Source organism: Carassius carassius, chromosome 22, assembly GCF_963082965.1.
Source record: "Carassius carassius chromosome 22, fCarCar2.1, whole genome shotgun sequence".
Lineage (NCBI taxonomy): Eukaryota > Metazoa > Chordata > Actinopteri > Cypriniformes > Cyprinidae > Carassius > Carassius carassius.
In genome coordinates this window covers 18517241-18543031 of record NC_081776.1, presented here as the reverse complement: position 1 = coordinate 18543031, position 25791 = coordinate 18517241, and the positions used below count along the sequence as shown (strand labels likewise).

Here is a 25791-nt window from a genome sequence, read left to right as displayed (position 1 = left end):
CAGTTACGTACGTAACCCTCGTTCCCTGAAGAAGGGAATGTAGATGTCACGTCCTGTCGCCACAGCTGCTGTACCACCACTGAGTGGCCCGGTCACCGGCTCGGCTCCTCAGTGAAAACCTGAGTATGCATTGTACTTGCTGCCTGGCTGATTTATAGTTCAGCGGCAAACCTATGTCATAGTCTACGAATAGATGCACATCCTTAAACCGTAGCCTATACCGTAGCCTGACAAGCACCTCTCCAAAAATATAACAGCGCGTCAATTCTACACAGACTGCAAGCACTGTGATTGGTCTGCTAGAACCCCTCCCTCCATATGTACTTGAGTTTTGTGTGTTTATGTGCACTTTAATATTTTTTTATGTTACACCTTCTTATATAAAATAAAACAAAGCAAAGAACAAGTGTCTTTTCATTTATTATACTACATAGCATTATACATCAGTAGTTGTCTGTGACAAACAATCCTGATCTGCCATGATACAAGTCCTTGTGGAGATTGAAAGAATGCCATGTTCTCCTGTTCCGTTGTTGTCTCCTTTTTGTAGTTTTAAATAATGATTTGATATTTATTTGGTGCCGTCACAACTTTAATGCATCTCCAACGAGACGCTTCTTCTTTGGCTTTTGTCTTGGTACTGCAGGATACACCAGCAACATGCCTGTGGACACTGCAGACAAGCGGTCTGCATGTGTACTGCACGTCAATGCGGACAACGACGCAGATGTATAAATAAAAACTGACACATAGCCTACAGCGTAAAGGCTACGGTGTAGGTCCGACGCAGAAGTATAAATCAGCCTTTATACTCCCATTGCGATCAGTGGCAGCTGGATTCAATCATCGCATGCCAGTGTGCATTGGCTCGTTTAGTTTACCCTCAAAGTGTATTGGTCTCTCTAAGCAAGATCTTAATTTGTCGGTCATTATCGATGTGACGTCTCTGTTCCCTCCTTCAGGGAACAAGGGTTACATATTTAACCGAGACGTTTTGCTTTGTTTTGGTTTAAAAAAAATTTTTTTATTACTGTAATACAGTATATTTAGAAAAAGTATAATAGCAGAAAAGTTAGATGTAAATAATGAACATTAAACATTTTTTTAAATTAATTCAAACATATAAATTAATGAATGTATTGAAAGGCAACATATCAAACACTCCCATGATGTATACATTTAAAATAAAACCATTAAAAGGGATAGGACACCCAAAAATTTAAACTCACACTCAAGTTGAGTTTCTTACTTCTGTTGAACTCAAAAGATGTTTTTTTAAGAATTTTGGAAACCAAAAAGTTGCTGGTAGTTACAATGCTTTCACAGTATGGAGATAAAATACAATGGACGTCAAACTGTATGGTTACCAACATTCTTCAAAACAACATTTTTACATTACATCAAAACAACAGAAGAAAGAAAATCGTTTCTATTACACTTACTGTAAATAGCATCTACTTTTTTTCCTCTTAGTCTAAACATCTGCCACTTTACATTTATGTCCTTGACGTTGTGTGAAATTCGCCCACTTAGTATTGAAATATCAGAAAAGATATAGATGCATTCTTTAGTGAGCTAGACTTAAACAGTGTGTCCAACATGTAGTCAGACCTCACATTTATTACAATAGGCTAATGTGAAAGTGTGTCAGTGTAAATCTAAACCAAAACCTAGTACTAGCAGACATCAGTCACAACATGCCTCCATGAGAAAACCAGCTGGGAAATATGGAATTTCAACATTAAACGAGCAAAATATTCATAAATACAAAATACATTATGTTCAGTGTTATTTCACATGCTAATAAAGCAATTGCAGTATCGGTATAAAAATCTTAAGTACAGAAAGATGTAATCTGGTGTAATCTAAAGTTCTGAAGAAGTGTCAAACCACATATAAATGAATTTAAACCATTAAAGCTTTTCCCTACTCAGTAAAGGATGACAAATACCCAAAATAAAAGCCACCTCATAGTAATCACAGCCATTTGTCAAGGTAACCTCAAGTATATGCAGTTGTTAATTACAGACTTAAGAAAGTAATTAGTGGAATTTGAGAAGGGGAATCAAAAATTCTGTATATTGCTGAAAGGGAAATTATAACATGAGACTCTCTCGATGAGAAAAGAAAACCACATTTGACATCGAAACGCTCACTTGTGATTTAACTTGATGAAAGATCAAACCCATAATTTTAGTCTTGTAATTTCATGGGAGGTCTTTTGAGTTCCTTCTAACTTACATTTTACATTATTTAGCTATTTCCACTTTTAGACCTATGCTGGTTGCAGTTATATGAGCCCCTCACCGGATTGTCAGTCTGGTTGATTCCAATAAGGAAGACCAGCTCAGAGAAGAACAAGGCAGCCACCAGGTTCTTGTGGATGCTGTGAAGGTTAGAGCGTAGTTTGTGCAGGATAGCCAGCAGGATGAAGGTGAGGAGGAGTGACAGTAGAGAGGCGGAGACTGTGGTGTAGGTGACAATCTTCAGGGGAAGAACATCACCATGCTGACAGAATAAAAGAATTTCAGAAAAATTCAATACATATGTACATACATACATAAATGATTTAAAGTTATAGTTCACCCAAAAATGAAAATTACCATAATTTAAAGAAAGCTTTTATCACATTTAAGCATTAATCAGTGCACATACATAGCACATCAAATATGGTCAAGGGAAACTCAAATGTTCTTTTTGCTTTACGCACAAAATTCTGTGAGGTTTATTAATTGCATAGACTTTTGATGTATGAACAAGAATAATGAGAATATTTTTAAATAATTTTTAATTGTGTTTTCCAAAGATGAACGAAAGTGAGGGTGAGTAAATGATGACAGGCGGTATTATTTTAGCCAAAGTACCTCTCTCTTGGAAATGTCCATAAGCACGGCAAAGCTGGTCATGTGACTGCATTGGCAGCTGATGTGGGTGTGGTTTCTGTAGATGAGGTTACATCCTTTAGGTGACCAGGCACCTGTTTCACCAACACTGACATACAAAATCATATCAGACCGGCATTAATACATTCGAAATACTACTTACTGAAACAAACATGTGGACTGATTTAGGATATGCCTGTGAATGCGTATGAAGGGGTAGTGACTCACGTGATAGAGTGATTCCAGAACACACACACAGGTTTAGTTCTCTCCTCCGTCTCCAGAAGGTTGTAGTCCAGTGTGATTGGTCGCTCCAGAGGAATGTGCAATGGCTCGCCTTCACTGTACACAACTGTGCTTATGATAGGTGTGTTAATGACTGGACGGTTTGGCAACCTGTGGAAAACACAGGCAGCAATAACATGCTAAATGGATCTTCTTAGAATGGCAACAGTGTTCTTTGTTTGACTGTGGAATGCCACAAGGCTAAATATTTGGACAAGTGCTTTATAGTTGGACAAATGTGATAAAAAGTGACGTTTTGTACCTGAGACTGCGGCGGTCGGGGTCATAGTGCTCTGGTAGGAGCTGGCCCAGAGATTTATAGATGATGACTGCAGCCACAGGAAATGGTGGCAAACTCTCTGCATGCCTTTTCCTCTTGTTTGTAGCCAGATCATGTTCTTCATTAGAGCTGCTGTGAGATTCTGGATCATCTGTAGGAGAAACTACCAGAGAGAGAATTCATGTGACAGTGAGTTACAAGACGGAAAAATTTGGAAAATGCAGTATTTATTAACGCTGAATTTGACTGAATATTATTACAAAAGTAACATGTTTTGTAGTTTGTTATGCTTATTATGGCAGAATTTTTGTCATGAATTAGCATTTTTTCCAAGTTAATCACTGTGCGAGATGTCAGTCTGGTCTCATTGTTCATATGTTGGCATTAGTTTGTAATGTTTACCAATACAAAACGTACGTTTTTGACATTTTGACTGATACTAAAATGTACAATTTGGATGTAATTTACAGCCATAAAACTGTAAAATATTTACAAATATTTTATATGATTAAGATACGTATATCAATGTGTCAGGGCCGGTATTGCTGCTTACGGTCACTGCTCAGGAGGGAGAAGAAGATTGCTGAAAAAAAAAAGGCTTGTGTTTGGCACTGTTCCTCACAGTCTTATGGATTCTGAAGATTTGTATTAAAGCACACTAATAAAATTAGTTTGGTGTATTTTATGGTTAAATTGTCAGTAACAGCATGCCAGAGAAAAAAACTTTTGTGTCCCATAGTAAACAAAGTAAATATTACATGATAAGTAATGGTTAAACGATTGCAGAAATGTTATTCATTTTAAGGGCTTAAAGTGTAGTCTCATTAACATTATGTATTCTTTGAAATGAGCTGCCAACAGAAATCATACAGAACAGAACAAATTGTTCCTTTCATATTATAAAAAAAAAACAGGCATGTGTTATTTAATAAATGCAATTGGAATGATGCCACTAATATGATAACTGAATACAATAAAAATTGTAATTCTGAGATTGCAATATTTATAAGAATTCATATGTCTGCAACGTTGTTTGTATGTACGTCATTTATGTTATATGTGCTGGGAATACATTAGTATTATACGTTAAGATGCTGTAAAAGCATCAGTATTGTACATTTCATTGTCTATGCAAAAGTAATAAATGTAAATTTTGTAGAACCACATTTTACGTAATAGATACAAGATTCTCATGAGATCACGTTGGAGATTTGTTAGTTTACTCACAAAACTTTAGCATTTTCCCAATAAACTTTGTGAACACAAAGTTTCTCGGGAGAACGCAACACTTTAGCTAGAGAAAATTATTCATATATATCTATTTATTACAGAAGCTTTTAAAAAAATGTTTATAAGTAAATCACAATTCAGTGACTTTTTGTTACTATAATATATTTGTTACCTTTATGCTCTGAAGACTTAAAACTGAATTCTGGGAAAATAACAGATGACTTGAGGTCTTTGGGACACTCCTGGTCAGTCATTTGAAAACGAGGGATTTTTGCCTCATCTGGATAAATGGCATCCAGATAATCAACTGCAAAAACTGAGAAGTCAAAGAAAGATTAAGGTTAAAAAGAACTGTACAGAGTTCAAAACAATATACTCAATAATTGATTCAATCTAAATTACTTTCTAAGTGACTCTAATTTTTAAACAATTTTAGCAATGTAACTCACCCATATTCTTGGTTACGATGATGAAGGGTTTCAGGTAGGTCTTCCTCATGTTCTGCGCCACAGTGTTGGCATATTCCTCAAAGTTTTTCAACAGATGTGTCGTGCCTCCCTCTGTTCTCTGTATCTGATCCCAGTGTCGTTTATTACTGGCATCCAGGATTGCACTGCCAGCCTTCACTATGTTCTATAATTCAAACAAGTTAAGAATTTCAGGGTTTAGATATTTGAATTTGGGCCAACATGAGACATAATGACTGCAGTCTTAAATTGCATCCTTATCATAAAACCATGTATCATGATAAGTATGCTCATGCTGCCAGATATGCTTTAAATTGCGGGCGTTTTCATTCTCATGACATCAGTCACTATATGCTATGTTATTTACTCTAATCCACTAAACCTCAAGGCTAAAAGCTCACAATTTTGGGCTGCCAGTGCTCAATTATAGAAGAGACCAATAGAAAATTGCCCCAAACATCCCATTATTGGTATAGATATAAACAATGGTAAAAGTGTTGCTATGTGGTTGCTAAGGTGTTATTAGTGTTTTTTTTTTTAACTATTAACTAAAGGGTGTTCTAGGTGGCTGCTATGTGAGTGCAAACTAGATTACATTTACTGAAGAAAATGCGCCTGGCAAGCACCAATTACAAGTCAAAAAAGCCCAACCCTAAGTCTTAGTGATATTTTGGATATTGCGACATCTACAATGGGCACTGCCAATCTAAACAGCTTTTTTAATTATAATGGGACCTTATTTTATCATGCCACAACATGCCGCATATGTCCAGTGTAGACACAGTTTTTGAAAAAATTATGTCTCTCCAACAAGTTAGATAACTGGAGATATAACTAATGAAGCTAGAATGGTGTGGAAGAATGCAGTTTAATAGCTGGGTTAGTGATTTGCTCACATATCTAACCCTTCTGTATGCATGAGCAATAGTAACAGTGATGCTAGTCTGAAAAGTAACCACTAATAACTTTTAAGTATTAAAGCTGATGCATATTATATAGATAGTAGAGATGAAGGTGTAAAACCAACCTCGTTGAATTTGGCGTCACGCATGGCGGCCATGTTAAAGCCCTGCTGCTGGCTCTCATAGTGCAGGATCCAGGATATTAGCTGGTAGGTTGTCTTAACATCGTTTCCATAAAAGGACTTGGTCTGGTCAGTGGCATTCTTTAACATCCAAGCCATGTCCTTTGATTTCTGCCCGTCCATTGTTGATTCCTTATGATGCAACTCCTCATTCTGATCCAAAAGATGTGAGATATGAACAAGAGGAAGGGAGAAAGAGAGGTTACTTGAGATGTTTACGTGATGACCACAACAATATGAACTTTTCAATGATTGTTCATCATTTAAACACCTAGGCCTACCAGTTTCTTGAGTTGGGAGAATGTGATGGTGGTACAGTTGAAGAGCTCAGGGGGCAGCCAGCCTTTCTCATCACTGCAGTGTCTGACAGCAGTGCCTAAAGTCATTTAGAGAACAATATAATTAATCATATAATTAATAAATATTACATTTAATACAGTATATCTATCTATCTATCTATCTATCTATCTATCTATCTATCTATCTATCTATACAGTATATACACACACACACACACACACACACACATACATACTTTCATACATGCATACATACAGTATATAAAATTATTTTATATTATAGAAATATAAAAAGAAATGCCTTTACTGAAAGTACAGTTTCAAAAGTGTCTCAAATTAAAACCTCACTCCAACAAGCAATGTGGTAAATGTGTCTTTATACAAGCGCTGCCAAGCCGTGTCCCAGAATACTTTAGTGTTTGCCAACCAGCTCCCTCTAGAGACGAGGCCTCATTAACATTCAGTTACCCAACCAATAAAAAGAGTTCTGCCAATGAGAGTTCTCTATTAACAGGGCTGAGTAACGTCAATGGGGGGCGGCAGTGCCAAGTGACAGAAAGCCACCGAAAACATGGGCATTTGCACAATTTTAAGACCATTATTTCACTTAAATAACATACACTAACATTGTAGCAACTAGCTACATCAAAATATATAACTTTTTTTTTTTTTGAATCTTAAAATTTATGGTTACACTACTTGGCATTATTAAGAATTTAATTTTATTATATTAAATAAAGCAAGTTTGAAAAACAATCAACTTTGCTATTGACTCAAACCTAAGTTTTAATTATTCAGCTTGTATATGATCATTTAGATATTCACTGTCAATTTGTCACTATCACAAGGCCTGTATTACTCACCAACAGATCCCTTGGGACAATTCATGGCTACTGGGCATCCAAAACTGGTCCTGGGCCACCAGATTCCAACGTCAAAGACCTTTGGGCAGCCCTCATATACAACTGAATAGTGAAGAGAGGACACATGATGATACTCACTTTGCACTTCATTAGTGTAGATGGACCTTGCCCAATTGACATTGCCACATCTTTCGTTCAAACCCAAAGCAAGTTGGAGGAAATCATTACGTACCCTGACAACCTGTGCTAGTCACTTCAGAAAAGGGGCTGTCACAGCGGTTGCACTGTCGGCCAATCACACCCGCCTTGCAGGGGCACTGACCCGTCTCTGGGTCACATGTACGTGAATTGGCGCCAAAATGGAAGCAGTCACAGGGGAAACAGGTGTCACTGTCCTTTGGTTGATAGAAGTTGTCCTGTGTAAAATAGATATGTAAGGATAGTCTCTAAAACAGCCATCAACATGTGTGGACAACAAATCTGGACCAGACTAAAAGGCTCAGACCAGTTTGGGTAAAATATGAAAAAAAAAAAAAAGAAAAAAAGAGAAAGAAAATCACATATTCATACTTTGCAGCGGCATTCTCCAGTAGTCTTGTTGCAGTCAGGGTTGAAGCCTTTGCTGGCATCACAGTTGCAAGGGCCACACATGGGGCTACCCCACCAACCCTGAGGACATGGTTTTTCCACTCTGGTTGAATAAAATTATATTATCAGCATAACAAACTGGGTGAAAACTTAAACTGAAAAGCAAAAATAGTGCAGGCCATTTCCTGCAGAAATATTTGCTTACAATTTTGTCATTTTTGTTATTACGTTTTTCCTAAATCCTAAAACATATATTTCTTTTCTGCAACAAACATTAATAATATATTAATAATTATGTAATATAGTTAGTTATAACATTTTGCCACATTTTGTTGAAAAGTTAAAAGTATTTTTAAAAATATTGTTTTTAATTATTAATTAAATATTTGTTTCACTACCTCAAAGTGACGTTGTTGGTAAAGATTGTACATTTTAACATCTGAACATCTCACTCTCAGAGTACCAATGCATCAAGTAAATCAATCAACAAGTTAAACCCATCCCATGAATCACTGGCAGGATTTGTCATGGTATAGAGATCAAGAGATTAGACGTGAGGGTTGGCAGAATTTAGATGATAGCTAATAACACAAGACTGAAAAGTGGAAACTGATGAGAAACGGGACTGTGCCTATTAGCCTGAGCATCATTTTCTTGGGTGGTTGAGGACTCTTCTACAGGTATATGCATACATAGTTTATCCTGTGCTTTACACATAAAGTAGGTGATTTAGAAAAGACATTTTCTATTTTCTCCAAAAATAGTCTAAAACATTGCTGAGTCAAGGAAAATGTGTCAGCAGGGAAAAACTATGTAAAATAAAAATAAAATAACACAAATGACAGCATGCATAATTGGAATAGCATAAGAAATAGACTAATCTGCTAATAAATAAGAGGGAAAATGCTATTGATGTCAAAGGTTGTGCATCCAGTCAATGTTAGTGTCGTGTTTTAACCATACACTGTACGTCTGTGATGTAACTTGTAGGTTTCCGAAGAGCGTTTTTGATGCCTAAAGTAACCGGAGCCATCCGTTGCCATCTTGGCAGCACATCACCATGTGCCACAATTAAAATGTCATGAGTCATGAAGGGCAAAATAATTTTTTGAACCAGGCTGTAAACAGGTTTTTTTTTTCTGCTGTAAAGTTGGAAATTTGAACATGGGGAGTCTATGGGATTGACTTCCTTCTTCAGCCAGCCTCTAGCAGCCAGTTGATGAATTACAGTTTAAGTCACTTCCGTTTTTATGTACTTTTTATTTACTGCTGCATGTAGATGTCACACTTGATATCCAGTGTGACATCTCATCTCAGTGGCCACATATGTTTGCAGTTTGCTAACCAAGTATTTGCATAAAGTATGTTTTTCGCCTTTGAAAAGTACTAATATAGTTCCATGTTTTGTTGTTCAGTTTAGTTATGAAAACAGCCAATAAAAGGCCAGTTGGAGGTTAATACAATTTCATTGTGGTATTATTTCAGTACATTGAGGCTGAAAAAAAAATTCCCTCTCCTTAAAATGTGCAGACAGCAGGGCCGCGTGGTGCTTATTAACTCAGCATCAGGTGCTAGCAGCGTGTTTGCATCTTAATCTAATAGTGGACAGTAATTTCAACAGAGTAAGTAAGGAACCAGAGGAAAAGACATCTCACTTGTTAGTGATGAGACAGCATGACATTCATCGCTGATCAGAGGGTTCTCTTACGAGAGTTCCCTCGTACTGCGTCTTAGCTAAGACGCTACGGGAAAAGTCTCTTTTCACGAAATACTGAAGCAAAAAATTATCCTTAATTTTGAATTTTTGTAAAACGCATTTGCAGCAGTATACAGCCATAGGCGAGACGGCTCGCTCGCTCATTGGCTGCTCTGCAGCAAGTGCACAGCCTATCGAGCACAGGCTGATGCAATATCAGACCAATTAGGACGCTTCGCGCCCATCACGCCACTTCCCGCCGAAACGGGTGTGGCCCAACCCTATAAAAGGAGCTCGAAAAGGCTGACTCACCTGATTTTTCATCTCTTCAGCTCACGCATAGCTGGATCACGGAGGAAGCAAGCGCCGTCTGAGAGGCATATCAGCGGGACGAGCCATTCGGAAGCTGCTGGCCTCGCCGCCTTCTACTGCCGTTCCTGCTGCGCTGTCCGGCGCCTATATCCTTTATATCCTTTTATATCCTTGTGTGAGTTCGCTCTGCGACGCACACTCATAAAAGAGCTGCGTCTTTTTAAAGATGCCCTCGTGCGGCTCGTGCAGAGCCCCCGCTCATCGTCACGTCATCTGCGTCTCCTGCCTGGGTGAGGACCATGCAGCGCTCGTGCTCGCTGACGGCGGATGCCCTCATTGCGAGTTAATGCCTATGGTGACTCTGAGGACTCGCCGGGCGTTCTTCTCGAAGCCTGCATCATCCGCTGCGCCGCAGCGATGTAAAAAGCGCCGCTCGCAGCGCCTACCGGAATCGCCTCCAGCTCTGCCGAGCTCGCCGGTTCCCCCCGCTTCACCGGCCTCCCCTGCATCGCTTCCCGATGGTCAGCGTCCGCTGTCTGCCGCCGCGTCATCGGAGGAAGTGGATCTCAGGGCCGCGTCGGAGGAAGAGGACACATGCTTTCTGCTTGCTTCGGGCAGTGAGGGTTGGGCGAGCTCCGTGGATTTCGCGCCTTCTGCTCAGAGGCCCAGCAGACGGGCGGATATCGATAAGGAGCTGATGCGAGTGCTCACGCTGGCCGCGGCGAGCCTCGGCCTCGAGTGGTCTGCTCCAGCGCCCCCTTCTCGTTCCCGGCTGGATGGTAGCTTTCTCCCGGATGAGCATTTTTCTCCCAGCTCAAAGGACGCCCCCTTTCTTCCTGAGCTTCCCGAAGAAGTGGCGAAAGCTTGGAACGCTCCATTCTCGGCGAGAGTTCGTTCATCTGTTTCACCAGCATTCTCCACACTGGACGATGCTAAGAACAGAGGCTACCTGTCACTTCCGCCGGTGGAACAGGCTATTGCAGCGCACCTTTGCCCGCCCTCTGCTGGACAGCAGACTAAGGCGGCGTTGCCATCCAAAGCCTGCCACATGACGTCATCGCTGCTCGCACGGGTATTCTCTGCTGCTGGGCAGGCTGCGTCTGCGCTGCACACCATGGCCACGCTGCAGATTTTCCAGGGCGATCTCCTCCGCAAGCTGGATGAGATGGGACCTGAAGCGATCTGTCTCGCAGATCTGAGGAGTGCTTCGGATCTCTCCCTCCGCGCTACTAAGTCCGCTGCACAGGCCATGGGACGGGTTATGGCTTCCGCTACGGTGGCTGAGAGGCATTTGTGGCTAACGCTCTCTGACATCAAGGAGTCTGAGCGCGCTGCGTTCCTCGACGCGGCTGCTGACTCCTGCAGGCCTCTTCGGATCGTCTGTCAGCCAGTTTGTGGAGAGATTCGGCGAGGACCAGAAAGCATCGCAGGCGTTCAAGCACTTCTTGCCGAAGCGCTCCGGTTCTGCAGCTGGCCGCGATAGGCCAGCCCCACAGAGCTCTCAGTCACGCCCACCGCCAACTGCGGTTGCCGTCTCGCTCTTCCAGCCGTCGCCCCGCACCGTGGGAGCCGCGGCAGAGGATTGCGGTGAAGCCAGAAGCCCCGAAAGCATTCTAGCACTGCTAGGAGAGCGCCGGTGTATGAGTTCCGCTGCGGCCGAGCTCTCACCCAAGCGCGCCGCTGTTGCAGTTCCAAGAATTGTGACTGTATCAGCGTCTTCTGCAATGCGCAAGCCTGCACGAGTGCCCGCTTGCCTGCACACAAAAGCCGTTATCACGGCTACCCAGATATTTCCCGAAAAGAGTGTTATTTCTGGTGTTCGCTCCATATTCAGCGCGAACTCGTTAGTCTGTCTCACTAGCATGCTCCACACTGGATGATGCTAAAAACAGGAACTACCAGTCACTTCCGCCGGTGGAAAAGGCGATAGCGACGCACCTTTATCCGCCCTCTGCTGGACGGCGGACGAAAGCGGTGTTGCCATCTAAAGCCTGCTGCATGACGTCACCTCTGCTGGCGCGAATCTTCTGCTGCTGAGCAGGATGCGTCTGCGGTGCACACGATGGCTGCTTCATCGAAGCGCCGGTGTACGAGTTCCGCTGTGGCCGAGCTCTCACCCAAGTGCGCTGCTGTTTCAGTTCCAGGAATTGTGACTGTCTCAGCGTTTCTGCAATGCGCAAGCCTGTACAGTTGCCCGCTTGCCTGCACACAAAAGCCGTTATCACAACAGCTTCAGCAACGCAGCTCGAGACCCCCGTTCTTGCTCTAACTGCCGTCGCCCCGCACCGCAGGGACCGCGGCAGAGGATTACGGTAAGGCCGGGAGCCCCGAAGCCACCCTAGGAAAGCGCCGGTGTACGAGTCGCCGCGGCCGAACTCTCACCTAAGCATGACCGCTGTTTCAGTTCCAGGGATTGTGACTGTTTCAGCGTCTTTTGCAATGCGCAAGCCTGTATGGTGGCCCGCTTGTGCCTAAAAAAACAAAAAAAAACAAACAAACAGATATTTCCCGAAAAGGTGTAATTTCTGGTGTCCCGGCCACGGCCATTGGTGCTATAAATGTAGTGACGATGCCCACTGCTCAGTGCCCATCTCCACATATAAGCACAGCCCTTCACACAGGGCTCGCGCCCATGAAAGCGACTCAAGTCGATCGCGCGCACTGCATAGTAAACGTGCCCACTCCTCTGTGCCCACAATTACTATGTCACATGCGTTATGTGGTTTCTGTAAAAACGAAACCCGTGCACGTTCGTCCGGCCACGGCCGATGGTGCTATAAATGTAGTGACGATGCCCACTGCTCAGTGCCCATCTCCACATATAAGCACAGCCCTGCACACAGGGCTCGCGCCTATAAGATCGACTCAGATCGGTCACGCGCTCCACATAGTAAACGTGCCCACTCCTCAGTGCCCACAAACACTATGTCACACACGGCGCGTGGTTTTTGTAAAAACGATACCCGTGCACGTACGCTCTGCCCAGGCAGACAGCGAGTCGAAAGCAGTAAATGTGCACACTTGCAGCCCTCAGTTACTTGCAGACATCACGAGTCCCACGGGACCCGCTCAGCCCTCCCTCAATCGGTTAAGCGCCGGGACGGGGTCGAGGAGGAGCGATCTGCCCGCTGTGATCAGTGCGCTCCCCGCCTCAAATGCCACAGGCATAACGCCCATGTTACAGCACACCGAAGCGCCGCCGTTGCTCAGTCAACAGAGCGCGCTTCGCATCCAGCCCTTAGCCATTCATGCAGATGCATGTTCAGCGCTTCCAGGGGTTTCGGATTGGGTGCTAGGCATTATAAGGAGAGGCTACTCGCTACAGTTTTTTGACGCCCTCCGCGCTTTTTAACGCGCGTCGAAACCACGGTCAAAACAGAAGTAGCACGCATACTTCGGGCAGAAATATCAAAACTGTTGAGCAGAGGGGCTGTAGAGCCTGTGTCTCAAGCTCAAAGCGAGGGGGGGCTGTACAGCAGATACTTTCTAGTGCCCAAGAGAGACGGGGGTCTCAGGCCCATACTGGATCTAAGACAGCTGAACAAGGCATTGGTGAAACGCAGTTTCAGAATGCTTACGACCAGGAAGCTCCTCGCGCATATTCGCAGAGGAGACTGGTTCATGTCAATAGATCTGAAGGACGCGTATTTTCAAATACAGATGGCGTCAAGTCACAGGCGAAATTTGAGATTCGCCTTCGAGGGCCAGGCATACCAGTTTGCAGTCCTGCCGTTCGGCTTGTCCGTAGCTCCTCGTACGTTTACGAGGTGCATGGACGCAGCGCTCGCTCCTCTCAGACTCAGAGGCATGCGAGTGCTGAACTATTTGGACGACTGGCTGATTCTGGCTCAATCACGAGCGGAGCTCGTGGAGCACAGGGCCGTTTTACTCGATCGCCTCGAGAAACTCGGTCTCAGTCTCAACTGGACGAAGAGTCGCTGAACCCCAGTCAGACGATACTGTTTTGGGTTTAGTTCTGGACTCACGTTCCATGACGGCGCGGCTGGGCATTCAGCGCGCGGCGAGTTCTCTCCGCTGCGGCGCGACCGTTTCGCTCAGAGAATGTCAGAGGATGCTGGGTCTCATGGCCTCAGCATCTCCGGTTCTGCAGTTGGGCCTGCTCCGCATGCGCCCCCTGCAGTTCTGGCTGAAAGCGCGGGTACCTGGTCGACTGCGTCTCAAGGTCAATCGAAATCCTGGACAGCAAACGACTGGTACCAATCAGGTGTAAGCCTGGGGACTTCCTCGAAAGTGAAGATGGTGTCGACGGACGCCTCCACTTCGGGATGGGGAGCGCTGCTCGAGGGCAGACCGTCCTTTGGCCTGTGGTCAGAACGGGAAAGGCTCCAACATATCAACTGTCTGGAAATGCTGGCAGTGGAGAACGCGCTGACGCGCTTTTGTCCCCAAATCAAGGGACACCACGTCTTAGTCCGTTCGGACGACATGTCTGTGGTGTCCTACAGAAATCGCCAGGGCGGTCTCGGGTCCCGAGACCTGTACAGGTTGGCAGAACGCCTCCTGGTTCGGGCTCAGCGCAACTTGCGCTCGCTGAGGGCAGTTCATGTGCCTGGGCTACAGAATCTGGGTCCAGACAGGCTGTCCAGAAGCAACATTCCCACGGGCAAATGGTCTCTACACCCGCAAACAGTCCGGCTGTTGTGGGAGAGATTTGGCAGGGCGGAGGTGGACCTCTTCGCGTCCCACGAAAACACTCACTGCCCCGCGTTCTTTTCCAAGGACGAAAGCGCGCTGTCACGGAGATGGCCGTGCTGCCCGCTTTATGCTTTCCCTCCCGTCTCCCTCCTTCCGCAGGTGATAGAACGGGTGAGAGAAATGAGATGTTCAATACTGCTTGTAGCACCTTTTTGGAAGAACCAACCATGGTTCCCAGATTTGATGCAGTTAGCAGACATTGCCCTGTGGCCAGTGCCTTTGAGGAGGGACCTCCTCTCGCAGGCCAGGGGCTTGATTTGGCACCCTCAACCGGAGTTGTGGTCCCTCCATGTGTGGGCGCTCAACGGTTACCCGCTGATCTCTCAGTGGGAGTGCTAAATACCATCACTCAGGCTAGAGCTCCGTTGACACGACGGCTGTATGCCTCGAAGTGGTCGGTGTTCTCCAGCTGGTGCACGGCTCGGGGATGTTCACCCCTTAGTTGTGAGGTGACGGAGGTTCTCTCCTTCCTACAGGAGCTGTTGGATAAGGGCAGAGCCCCATCCACGCTCGAAGTTTATGTGGCGGCCATCGCAGCGTTTTCTGAACAGCGCTCGGTCAGTCAATAGGAAGGAACGATTTGGTCATCCGCTTCCTTAGAGGAGCTAGGAGGCTGAGTCCTCCCAGACCTCCGTCAGTCCCTATATGGGACCTCGCGGCGGTTTTGGAGGCCATGAATGGTCCCCCTTCTGAGCCTATCCAATCGATTAGCCTCCAGCATCTGTCGTTCAAGACAGTATTCTTTTTGGCTCTCGCTTCAGTGAAGCGTGTGGGTGACCTGCACGCGCTCTCGGTGAGCCTGTCGTGCTTGGAGTTTGGGCCTAATGACTCAAGGGTCATACTCAAACCTAGGCACGGTTATGTGCCGAAGTCCCTCAACACGCCGTTTCGGGCCCAGGTTATTGCCCTGTCTGCCCTGTCGGTGTCAGGAGAGGATGGAGACTCGAGTCTTCTTTGCCCTGTTAGGGTTTTAAGAGCTTATGTGTCTCGCTCCGCTGTCTTTCGACAGACTGAGCAGCTGTTTGTCTCATTCAGTGGACGTTCCAAGGGAATGGCTGTTTCGAGACAGACTCTATCCAGATGGATAGTTGACGCCATAGCGTTAGCTTACGCTTCCAGGGGCCTTCAGTGCCCACTGGGCGTCAGAGCACACTCCACAAGGGGCGTCGCCTCGTCGTGGGCGTGGTCTACTGGGATCTCCTTGCAGGATATATGTATGGCGGCAGGTTGGGCCTCGCCGTCTGCATTTATCAGGTTCTATAACCTGGAGGTTCCCGCCTTGCAAGCAAGGCTGCTGTCGGTGTAGCCGAATCAGGGCCCTGATGGGAATTCTGAGTTCGTGAGCGTTATGCGCTACCGACTGTTATATGGGCAGTATTACGTAAGACCCGCATTGCCACATTGGTCAGGCCTTGCCTCGACTGTGTGATGATTGTATTGCCGCATCTACGGGTGCTGCTAGATATGGGACGGAAGGCTTTCCCCCCCTCTCCTGTGCTGGGCTCTCTGTGAGTCCCTCGGGTGACTGTGCACTGTAAATCCTGGGCGTTGCTTCAGGTTTATTGGTGTGTGATCCCTGCGAGCACGGCGTTTTACATGGGGTTCCCGTAGCGTCTTAGCTAAGACGCAGTACGAGAGAACTCTCGTAAGAGAACGTACTCGGTTACTTACGTAACCTCGGTTCTCTCTAGAAGAGGGAATGAGTACTGCGTTCTCTGTCGTGCGTACAATTCACTCTGGTTCGCTTCGGCGATGAAATAAATCAGGTGAGTCAGCCTTTTCAAGCACCTTTTATAGGGTTGGGCCACACCCGTTTCGGCGGGAAGTGGCGTGATGGGCGCGAAGCGTCCTAATTGGTCTGATATTGTATCAGCCTGCGCTCGATAGGCTGTGCACTTGCTGCAGAGCAGCCAATGAGCGAGCGAGCCATCTCGCCTATGGCTGTGTACTGCTGCAAATGCGTTTTACAAAAATTCAAAATTAAGGATAATTTTTTGCTTCAGTATTTCGTGAAAAGAGACTTTTCCCGTAGCGTCTTAGCTAAGACGCAGTACTCGTTCCCTCTTCTAGAGAGAACCGAGGTTACGTAGTATGTTAGACCCTATACCATCTAAGCTCCTGAAAGAGGTGCTTCCAGAAGTCATAGATCCTCTTCTGACTATTATTAATTCCTCATTGTCATTAGGACATGTCCCCAAAACCTTCAAACTGGCTGTTATTAAGCCTCTCATCAAAAAACCACAACTTGACCCCAAAGAACTAGTTAATTATAGACCAATCTCGAATCTCCCTTTTCTGTCCAAGATACTAGAAAAGGTGGTATCCACACAATTATATTCCTTCTTAGAGAAAAATGGTATATGTGAGGATTTCCTGTCAGGATTTAGACCGTATCATAGTACTGAGACTGCTCTTCTTAGAGTTACAAATGATCTGCTCTTATCATCTGATCGTGGGTGTATCTCTCTATTAGTTTTATTGGATCTTAGTGCTGCATTTGACACAATTGACCACAACATTCTTCTGCATAGACTTGAATACTTTGTTGGCATCAGTGGAAGTGCATTAGCATGGTTTAAATCGTACTTATATGACCACCATCAGTTCGTAGCAGTGAATGAAGATGTATCCTATCGATCACAAGTGCAGTATGGAGTACCTCAAGGCTCAGTACTAGGGCTGCTACTCTTCACGCTTTATATGTTACCCTTGGGAGATATCATCAGGAAACATGGTGTTAGCTTTCACTGTTATGCTGATGATACTCAGCTCTATATTTCTTCGCAGCCCGGTGAAACACACCAATTTGAAAAACTAATGGATTGCATAGTCGATATAAAAAACTGGATGACGAGTAATTTCTTACTGCTAAATTCTGAAAAAACAGAGGTGTTAATTATAGGACCTAAAAACTCTGCTTGTAATAACCTAGAACACTGTCTAAGACTTGATGGTTGCTCTGTCAATTCTTCGTCATCAGTTAGGAACCTAGGTGTGCTATTTGATCGCAATCTTTCCTTAGAAAGCCACGTTTCTAGCATTTGTAAAACTGCATTTTTCCATTTCAAAAATATATCTAAATTACGGCCTATGCTCTCAATGTCAAATGCAGAAATGTTAATCCATGCATTTATGACCTCAAGGTTAGATTATTGTAATGCTTTATTGGGTGGTTGTTCTGCACGCTTAGTAAACAAACTACAGCTAGTCCAAAATGCAGCAGCAAGAGTTCTTACTAGAACCAGGAAGTATGACCATATTAGCCCGGTCCTGTCAACACTGCACTGGCTCCCTATCAAGCATCGCATAGATTTTAAAATATTGCTTATTACTTATAAAGCCCTGAATGGTTTAGCACCTCAGTATTTGAATGAGCTCCTTTTACATTATAATCCTCTACGTCCGCTACGTTCTCAAAACTCAGGCAATTTGATAATACCTAGAATATCAAAATCAACTGCAGGCGGCAGATCCTTTTCCTATTTGGCGCCTAAACTCTGGAATAACCTACCTAACATTGTTCGGGAGGCAGACACACTCTTGCAGTTTAAATCTAGATTAAAGACCCATCTCTTTAACCTGGCATACACATAACATACTAATATGCTTTTATTATCCAAATCCGTTAAAGGATTTTTAGGCTGCATTAATTAGGTAAACCGGAACCGGAAACACTTCCCATAACAACCTATGTACTTGCTACATCATTAGAAGAATGGCATCTACGCTAATATTTGTCTGTTTCTCTCTTGTTCCGAGGTCACCGTGGCCACCAGATCCAGTCTGTGTCCAGATCAGAGGGTCACTGCAGTCACCCGGATCCAGTATGTATTCAGACCAGATGGTGGATCAGCACCTAGAAAGGACCTCTACATCCCTGAAAGACAGCGGAGACCAGGACAACTAGAGCCCCAGATACAGATCCCCTGTAAAGACCTTGTCTCAGAGGACCACCAGGACAAGACCACAGGAAACAGATGATTCTTCTGCACAATCTGACTTTGCTGCAGCCTGGAATTGAACTACTGGTTTCGTCTGGTCAGAGGAGAACTGGCCCCCCAACTGAGCCTGGTTTCTCCCAAGGTTTTTTCTCCATTCTGTCACCGATGGAGTTTCGGTTCCTTGCCGCTGTCGCCTCTGGCTTGCTTAGTTGGGGACACTTCATCTACAGCGATATCGTTGACTTGATAGCAAATAAATGCACAGACACTATTTAACTGAACAGAGATGACATAACTGAATCCAATGATGAACTGCCTTTAACTATCATTTTTGCATTATTGACACTGTTTTCCTAATGAATGTTGTTCAGTTGCTTTGACGCAATGTATTTTGTTTAAAGCGCTATATAAATAAAGGTAAAGGTGACGTAAGTAACCGAGTACGTTTAGCAGATTAAATATGAAATTAAAAGGGAATAAATGATACTGTGAAGCTTGTGTGGACTTGTGACAAGGGTGTATAGGGTTGTTTTCCCCTGCTTTGTAGAGAACAGCCAACAGACACCCACACACACACACACACACACACACACACACACACACACACACACACACACACACACACACACACACACACATTAACACACAAACAAAACCACTGGAATGAAGATGATTGCCATAATGCAAATCATTAACACTGATACACTGCACAACCGCAATGTAAATTTCAGACAATTTTACACTAAACAATTTTGTTAGGTACTTTTCCCCCCCAGATCATCTCAGAAAACAAAAAGCAGTATATCAGAAATCTCCATTTTACAATGTAAAAATGTCATTGCAGTGTTTCAATTCCATTCAGAATGCAACAGTGTCATATTCATATTGCAATTATGTAAATTATAATGTAAAGTCAGCCAGTCATTATCACAATATAAACCCTGATAAGGGTTGTCAGGTCAAAGTACAAATGTGCCATAGAAAATAGGACTATAGGATTGCCTACTATAATTAGCAAGTCTTCTTTACTAAAACCAGCTTAATGTGAAATACTAAAATAGTCGACCAGTTTCACCTGCTGTATTGTTACTAGTTCTCCAGTCCACAGGCTAGGCCAGCAATAAACCAGATATGTTAAATATATATGTATGTTCAACTTCATCCCCACACATACAGTGTGCTTGTATAGGGCAATATATACTGTATAGAATATCTAAACTGTATAGTTGCAAATTGTAAACTATATTGTCACTCACCTCTAATTTGCTAAATGCGACTATAAAGCATGAAGGTATTAACAATGACTTTCTGTAAAGCTGTTTTACAATGTTTATTGTGGAAAGTGATATTCAAATAAATATGACTTGACTTGATTAACTAACGAGACTATGTTTACAGTAATTCATCAGTTTAATCAGCAATCACCTGCTACTTAAGGTTGACATAAAATTTAAAATTCTGTCATTTACTCACTCATGTAATTTCAAAAGACTTTTATTCATCTTTAGAACAAAAGTAAAATTTCAAATTCCCACATCATATTTGTCCACCCATTGAACGTTTATACAACCAGCATTTTCAAGCTTAAAAAAATCATAAAGACATCACAAAAGTTTCAATGCACAGTTTAGTATCAAACTTGTACTTTGAAATTAATTTTCCAAAATTTGCATTTCATGCCTCCAAAATATTCTTGCTGTGTAAATGAATAACCAAAATGAATAAAAGGTTTTCCATTTGTAGGCTATTTGAAAGAAGTATTATCAACTTTTGGTTGCATGTGTTTCAAAGATGAACAAAACTCTTATAGATTTGGAATGGATACATTTCAATTAAAAAGCTCAACCAGCAAGATTCATAAGAAAAGCTAGTCATGCTAGTTTGTTTAGCAGCAATAGCTATGCTGGGCCACCAATCATACCAAAACCAGCACTAACTTGAATAAAAAAAAGTCTAGTCTGGTATTTCATCTGGTATGCGACTTACTTGTTCTCACAGTACTGTCCATAGTAGTCCTGACTGCACTCACATGTGTAACCATGAGAGGAGCTCGGTTTACGAACACATGTGGACAAATGCTTACAGGGATTCAGACGACATGCATCAACACATTCTTTGCCAAAGAAACCTGTGAGTGACAGAAAAAAGAGAAAGAGAAAAAGAACGAAAGAAAAAAAAGAAAAAAAAAGAAGAGAATTGATGATGAATGCCCTCAAACTGAAATCATATGTGTCTGTACAAATGCAGTGAATGTGATGCAGGTGTCAGTACCGGGGTCACAGACGCAGGTGTGTGCATTCCAGTCATCTGTGCACTGGCTGTTGTCAGGGCAGATGATGGAGTCGCAGGGGTTGGCCATATCACAGCCTTCTTCCACATGGATCTTTAATGCCTGCTGCATGTTGATGTTAGCCGTGTTGGTAGCAGTCTCCCCCATCCTGACACCCTGTGAAACATTTTTGAATAAAGTCAGTCACATTTCACTTATTAATGAGACAGTTTTCTTCAGGGCCAAAACTCAAATTCATCAAAAGTGTGGTGTTAGAGATCTTTTATTATCTTCTTCTTTTTTTTTTCTTTTTTTTTCAAATCAGCATATTAAAATGATTTCTGAAGAATCATGTGACATCAGAGTAATGGCTGCTGAAAATTCTGCTTTGAAACACAGGAATAAAAAAAAGTTACAGTTATTGCAATAATATTTCACAATATTACTCTTTTTACTGTATTTTTGATTTAATGCGGCCCTGGTGAGCATAGGAGACTTACGTATTTAAAAAAAAAAAAAAAAAATAAATAAATATATATATATATATATATATATATATATAAAAACATACAGACTACAAACATATATATTCATGACCTAAGCTATAGGGAAAATCCTTGGGATTTTTAGATAATTTCCCTTATGATAACTTTGCATTTAATTATAGGTGATTTTCAAATATACTTTCAAAATATATCAGTAGTTGTCAGATCTTCTTCAATAAGTGGAGCTGACAGTCCATAATGCATAATGAAATCATGCTTAATCCAGGTTCACTTCTCAGTATTTATAATAGGTCTAACAACATAATACATGTATATGTATCAAAGTTAACACATTGAGTGCTAGAACACAGATACATTTTTATAATAACAAATATGTTCATGTTAATAAATACAAAAATATAATGATAAGAATTAAGTTTTAATCTTAATGATAAACACCTATATTACTCAGTTCCATATTATATACAAAACAATTGTTTATATTTTTTAAGTCTGTGTACCTGTTTTGCCAAGAATCAGTGCATTACACATATATGATTCACAACTGCCACTGTATGATGCAAGGTGAAAGATTAAAATGCCTTTTCTTGGCCTCACCTGCATGCATCCCTTAAGACCCTGGTGGACATTGTTACTCTGTCCCAGAAGTCCACCAATGAACAGACTCCTCAGCTTGAGTCCAGGCAGCTCATTTCCAATCTCTGCTGACTTCTGTAAAGCATTGAAGACTTCAGTAAACAGGTTTCATCAAAGGAGAGTTCTATTTGGTAAAGACGGTGTAACCACAGAACTGACCATGAACATGTCGTAGTCCAGGAACACATGTGCCATGTACTTTGTGTCCTTCCCATCTTTGCTGCTCCTCAGCTCCAGGAGGAGGTGGTGCCATTCCCCATCATTCACTCGGACCTCTGGGAAATCCAGCGTTGCCACTTTATGCTCTCCCAACAATACTTCAAAGCGCACATACTTGTCCCTTATCTTTGAAAAAGTAAAATGACTAATTTTCTGTAAATGTATAACTGTCGTGCCTATTTAGGAAATGGTATAAGAATTAACTGACATCAAATGAGAATGACCTGTATGATATTTGATGCTTACCAGAAGGTTAACTTGAGATGCGTCGCCAGCGTTGACTTGCAGTAGGGTTGCGTTTCCACTGCTCTGTCTGGTGCGAAACATTAGGCTTATGTACCAGGGCACAGCAATGGTGATATCAGGGTCATTCCACGACACCATGGCACGACCATCAAAGTGCTGCGGTGAAGGCATTACTGTAAGAAAGTGAGAAACAGTTTATGACTGACTGCATTAAAATATATGCAGGAAAATGGAGCCTTTTGACTAGCTACATACTTAAAGGAGTGGAAAAGCCTTAAACAAACTGAGACTTATCAGCGATGTACTCCAGTCTACTGTTTTATTTGTGTGCAGCCAAATCAAATAGCAGAAGTGTGATGGTATGGAAAAATGCTACAGTAGAGTCACAGAGTCAAGCGAGGACTTGAGAACCTTTCAGCTATGAGCCCTGATCACCTGCAGAAAGAGTGTGAAGTATCTCTACACTAGCACAGTCCACAGCTCCTGCTGCAGCCTTGAATTCACTCTGTTATAGAAACTCAGAAAGAAACAAAGAATTAAAACAAAGACTAAGTCCCATAAAAAGCAATGTCAGTAATATTAAATTTATGCTTATGCCTTTGACATATTCTTTACTGTGATCACTTCACACATATTCACTGGAAATCAAACTTATGGCCAGTGGTGTCAAAAGTATTGGCATTCATTACTCAAGTAGAAGTATAGATACTAGGGTTTAAAAAGACTTTTGTAGAAGTTGAAGTATCAACTCAAGCTTTTTACTCAATTAAAAGTGTAAAAGTACTGGTTTAAAAAACTACTTAAAGTATAAAAATAAAAGTAATGTAAGGGAAAAAAAATGCCATTAAGAACAAAAGCTTAGGCCGCGCCATAGGGGCCTATTGTGCACTACCTCACCTCCTCAAAAAAACATTTTTCTAAAGGCCATAGGCCATAATGACTATAATGTTATATCAAAATGTTCATGTTGAAAAATTTGGGATGCACTAGGCTACCTGTTTCAGCCGCATATATGCCCATTGAAAATGAACGCACTTTAGTACAATGCAAATAGACTAGAGATATGATGACTAGTTGCCTATAAGTATTGTTATGGTGCAAAAAGTCAAACTTCAGAGGCATGTCATCAATAACCTTTAATGGAATGTAAATGTACATCCAAGCTTAGCTGCAGGAATCTGTGAGGGCAATGGACAAGATCATTGGTGAAGGCTTAATAACAATTACCCTTGTATGGTTGTCTATTTACAATAAACATTAGTGCTGTCAAAATTAATGATTAATCCAAGTGATTAATCAAAAACTAAAAATGAAAAATAACTCATAATCCTGATACCTTCTTGATTGATAGCTTCCTGTATTCGGTACATATGTCTGCTATGTCCAGTGTGGGGGGGGGGTAACGAGTTACAAAGTTGGTATAGCCTAGTTATCACAACATTGTCAATCGTGTCGTCAATCGCAAACGATAATTTATTAAAACGTCTCGCTACCGAACTACCTACAGTAGCTTAATTTGTGGAGCACGAAGAGAAAGCACCCATTTGGTAAATGAGCCAGTGAGAAATAATAACTTTTAAGTAGGGTCCAGTGCCTTTTAGATACTTTTAAAACGGTACCGGTGCCTAAACGGTGCCTGAACCGATACTTAAAAAAAAAAGAACCTAAAAAAAAACTATGGATAACTTTAAAGAACATTACAAATATTTAAAATAAATCCATAGCTTCCAGCTTGGATGCTCTCATATCCCAAGTTGTGCTTCCCTTAATCTAAGGCTAATAAATGTATTTCACATTCTGGGTCATTATGTAATATAAAACCACACATAATGTTTCTACTGTATCTGTCACTCACTCTGATATTTAGTTAAGATGAGTGCTGTCTGTCACTGTCTTTAATCACTTCTGTGAATGACTGTATGATCATTCTTTATAAAGTAGCAACAATGTTTTTAAAATACAGTACTGTGCAAAAGTCTTATGGAAAAGAAAAATTAGTATTTTCACCCCAAAAAAGGGTTTTAAGCCAGTTATTTATATCTTTTGCTGTAGTGTGTCAGTAGGAAATATCAGTTTGCCATTAATAATAATCTAGTGCGATTTTGAATGCACATGCAGTTTGACAATGGCAAAATGAATGTTTGCAAATGTAAACTGATATTTTATACTGACACACTACAGCAAAATATATAAATAACTGGCCGAACACCATTCTTTTAAGTGAAAATACTAACGTGCCTAAGACTTTTGCACAGTAGCTAGTGTATGTATAAAGTACGTATGATTCAATTAAGTATATTTAAATAAGTATAATTAAAGTATGTGTTCGTTCATATGTGTTAAGGGCTAGATTTTCGCTGGAGGAAACAGCTGTTTAGTGATGAGCGGTGAACGCAGCGAAAACTTTACAGTAGATGAGAAACCGACTGCTCCCTCGTGACCTTTTGTAAACTCTGTTTGAGCTCGTGCTGCTCTGCCGCAGTCTGATGATTGAAGAGCGCGCTGAAAGACGGGAGGAGACCGGTCTGTCGCCGGTATCATTTGAAATTTAAGGGAACTGACTCTGAGGCGATCGGATACCGGTTCCATACCCAACCCTACTTTTAAGAAATATATTTTTTGATAAACGAACCTAACACTGTCTATGTCCTTGCTGGAGTGTGATGTGATCTGTGTCCTGTGCAGGTGCGATGGATTGCGTACAAACCAATAGGGTGTCGGAATGGTATATGTTTATACTTCTTATCCAACCACAATCAAATTCACTCCATCCAGATGGCGCGATTTATCTGGATAGGTTGTTTTTTTTGTTTGTTTTTTTTGTTGCTTTTTTTTTAATGATGACAAGCCGGAATGAAAACAAGCCGAAAGGAAATAGCAGTAACGAAGCTATTTTTAAAATGGAAGGAGTAGGAAGTACAGATACTTGCGTGAAAATGTAAGGAGTAGAAGTAAAAAGTCGGCTGAAAAATAATTACTCAAGTAAAGTATAGATACCCCAAATTTCTACTTAAGTACAGTAACGAAGTATTTGTACTTCGTTACTTGACACCTCTGCTTATGGCCTTAATTATTTTATATTATTTTTCTGATTACTATTCTCTGAAGCTTTCTCTGAGAACAAAACAAATGCTGGTCATGAATTAGAAGTACAAACCGAAGATTTGCAAAGAAAAATGATTGAGGATTTTGATATAAACCAAGAGGAAACTGATTCCTTTGCTCCTATAAACAAACTCGCGAGACTAGCATATCTCAGAGAAGTGCCCGCT

The 25791-nt window shown here is 42.2% G+C and overlaps 1 protein-coding gene across 2 annotated transcripts in view; it reads right to left on the bottom strand.

Annotated features, from left to right (window-relative positions):
- Positions 1 to 25791, bottom strand: part of LOC132099081 (cadherin EGF LAG seven-pass G-type receptor 1-like) — a 165915-nt gene that overhangs the window by 15487 nt on the left and 124637 nt on the right. For both annotated transcript variants that reach the window (XM_059505518.1, XM_059505519.1), the window contains 16 exons: positions 22520 to 22692; positions 22214 to 22399; positions 22016 to 22129; positions 20915 to 21089; positions 20630 to 20771; positions 7961 to 8081; positions 7623 to 7806; positions 7391 to 7492; positions 6510 to 6604; positions 6172 to 6381; positions 5127 to 5310; positions 4850 to 4993; positions 3430 to 3589; positions 3111 to 3278; positions 2865 to 2991; positions 2308 to 2508 (listed from right to left, as the gene is read on the bottom strand). In XM_059505518.1, coding sequence (XP_059361501.1) covers positions 2308 to 2508; positions 2865 to 2991; positions 3111 to 3278; positions 3430 to 3589; positions 4850 to 4993; positions 5127 to 5310; positions 6172 to 6381; positions 6510 to 6604; positions 7391 to 7492; positions 7623 to 7806; positions 7961 to 8081; positions 20630 to 20771; positions 20915 to 21089; positions 22016 to 22129; positions 22214 to 22399; positions 22520 to 22692 — 2486 coding nt within the window. The remainder of the gene's footprint in view (positions 1 to 2307; positions 2509 to 2864; positions 2992 to 3110; positions 3279 to 3429; positions 3590 to 4849; positions 4994 to 5126; positions 5311 to 6171; positions 6382 to 6509; positions 6605 to 7390; positions 7493 to 7622; positions 7807 to 7960; positions 8082 to 20629; positions 20772 to 20914; positions 21090 to 22015; positions 22130 to 22213; positions 22400 to 22519; positions 22693 to 25791) is intronic.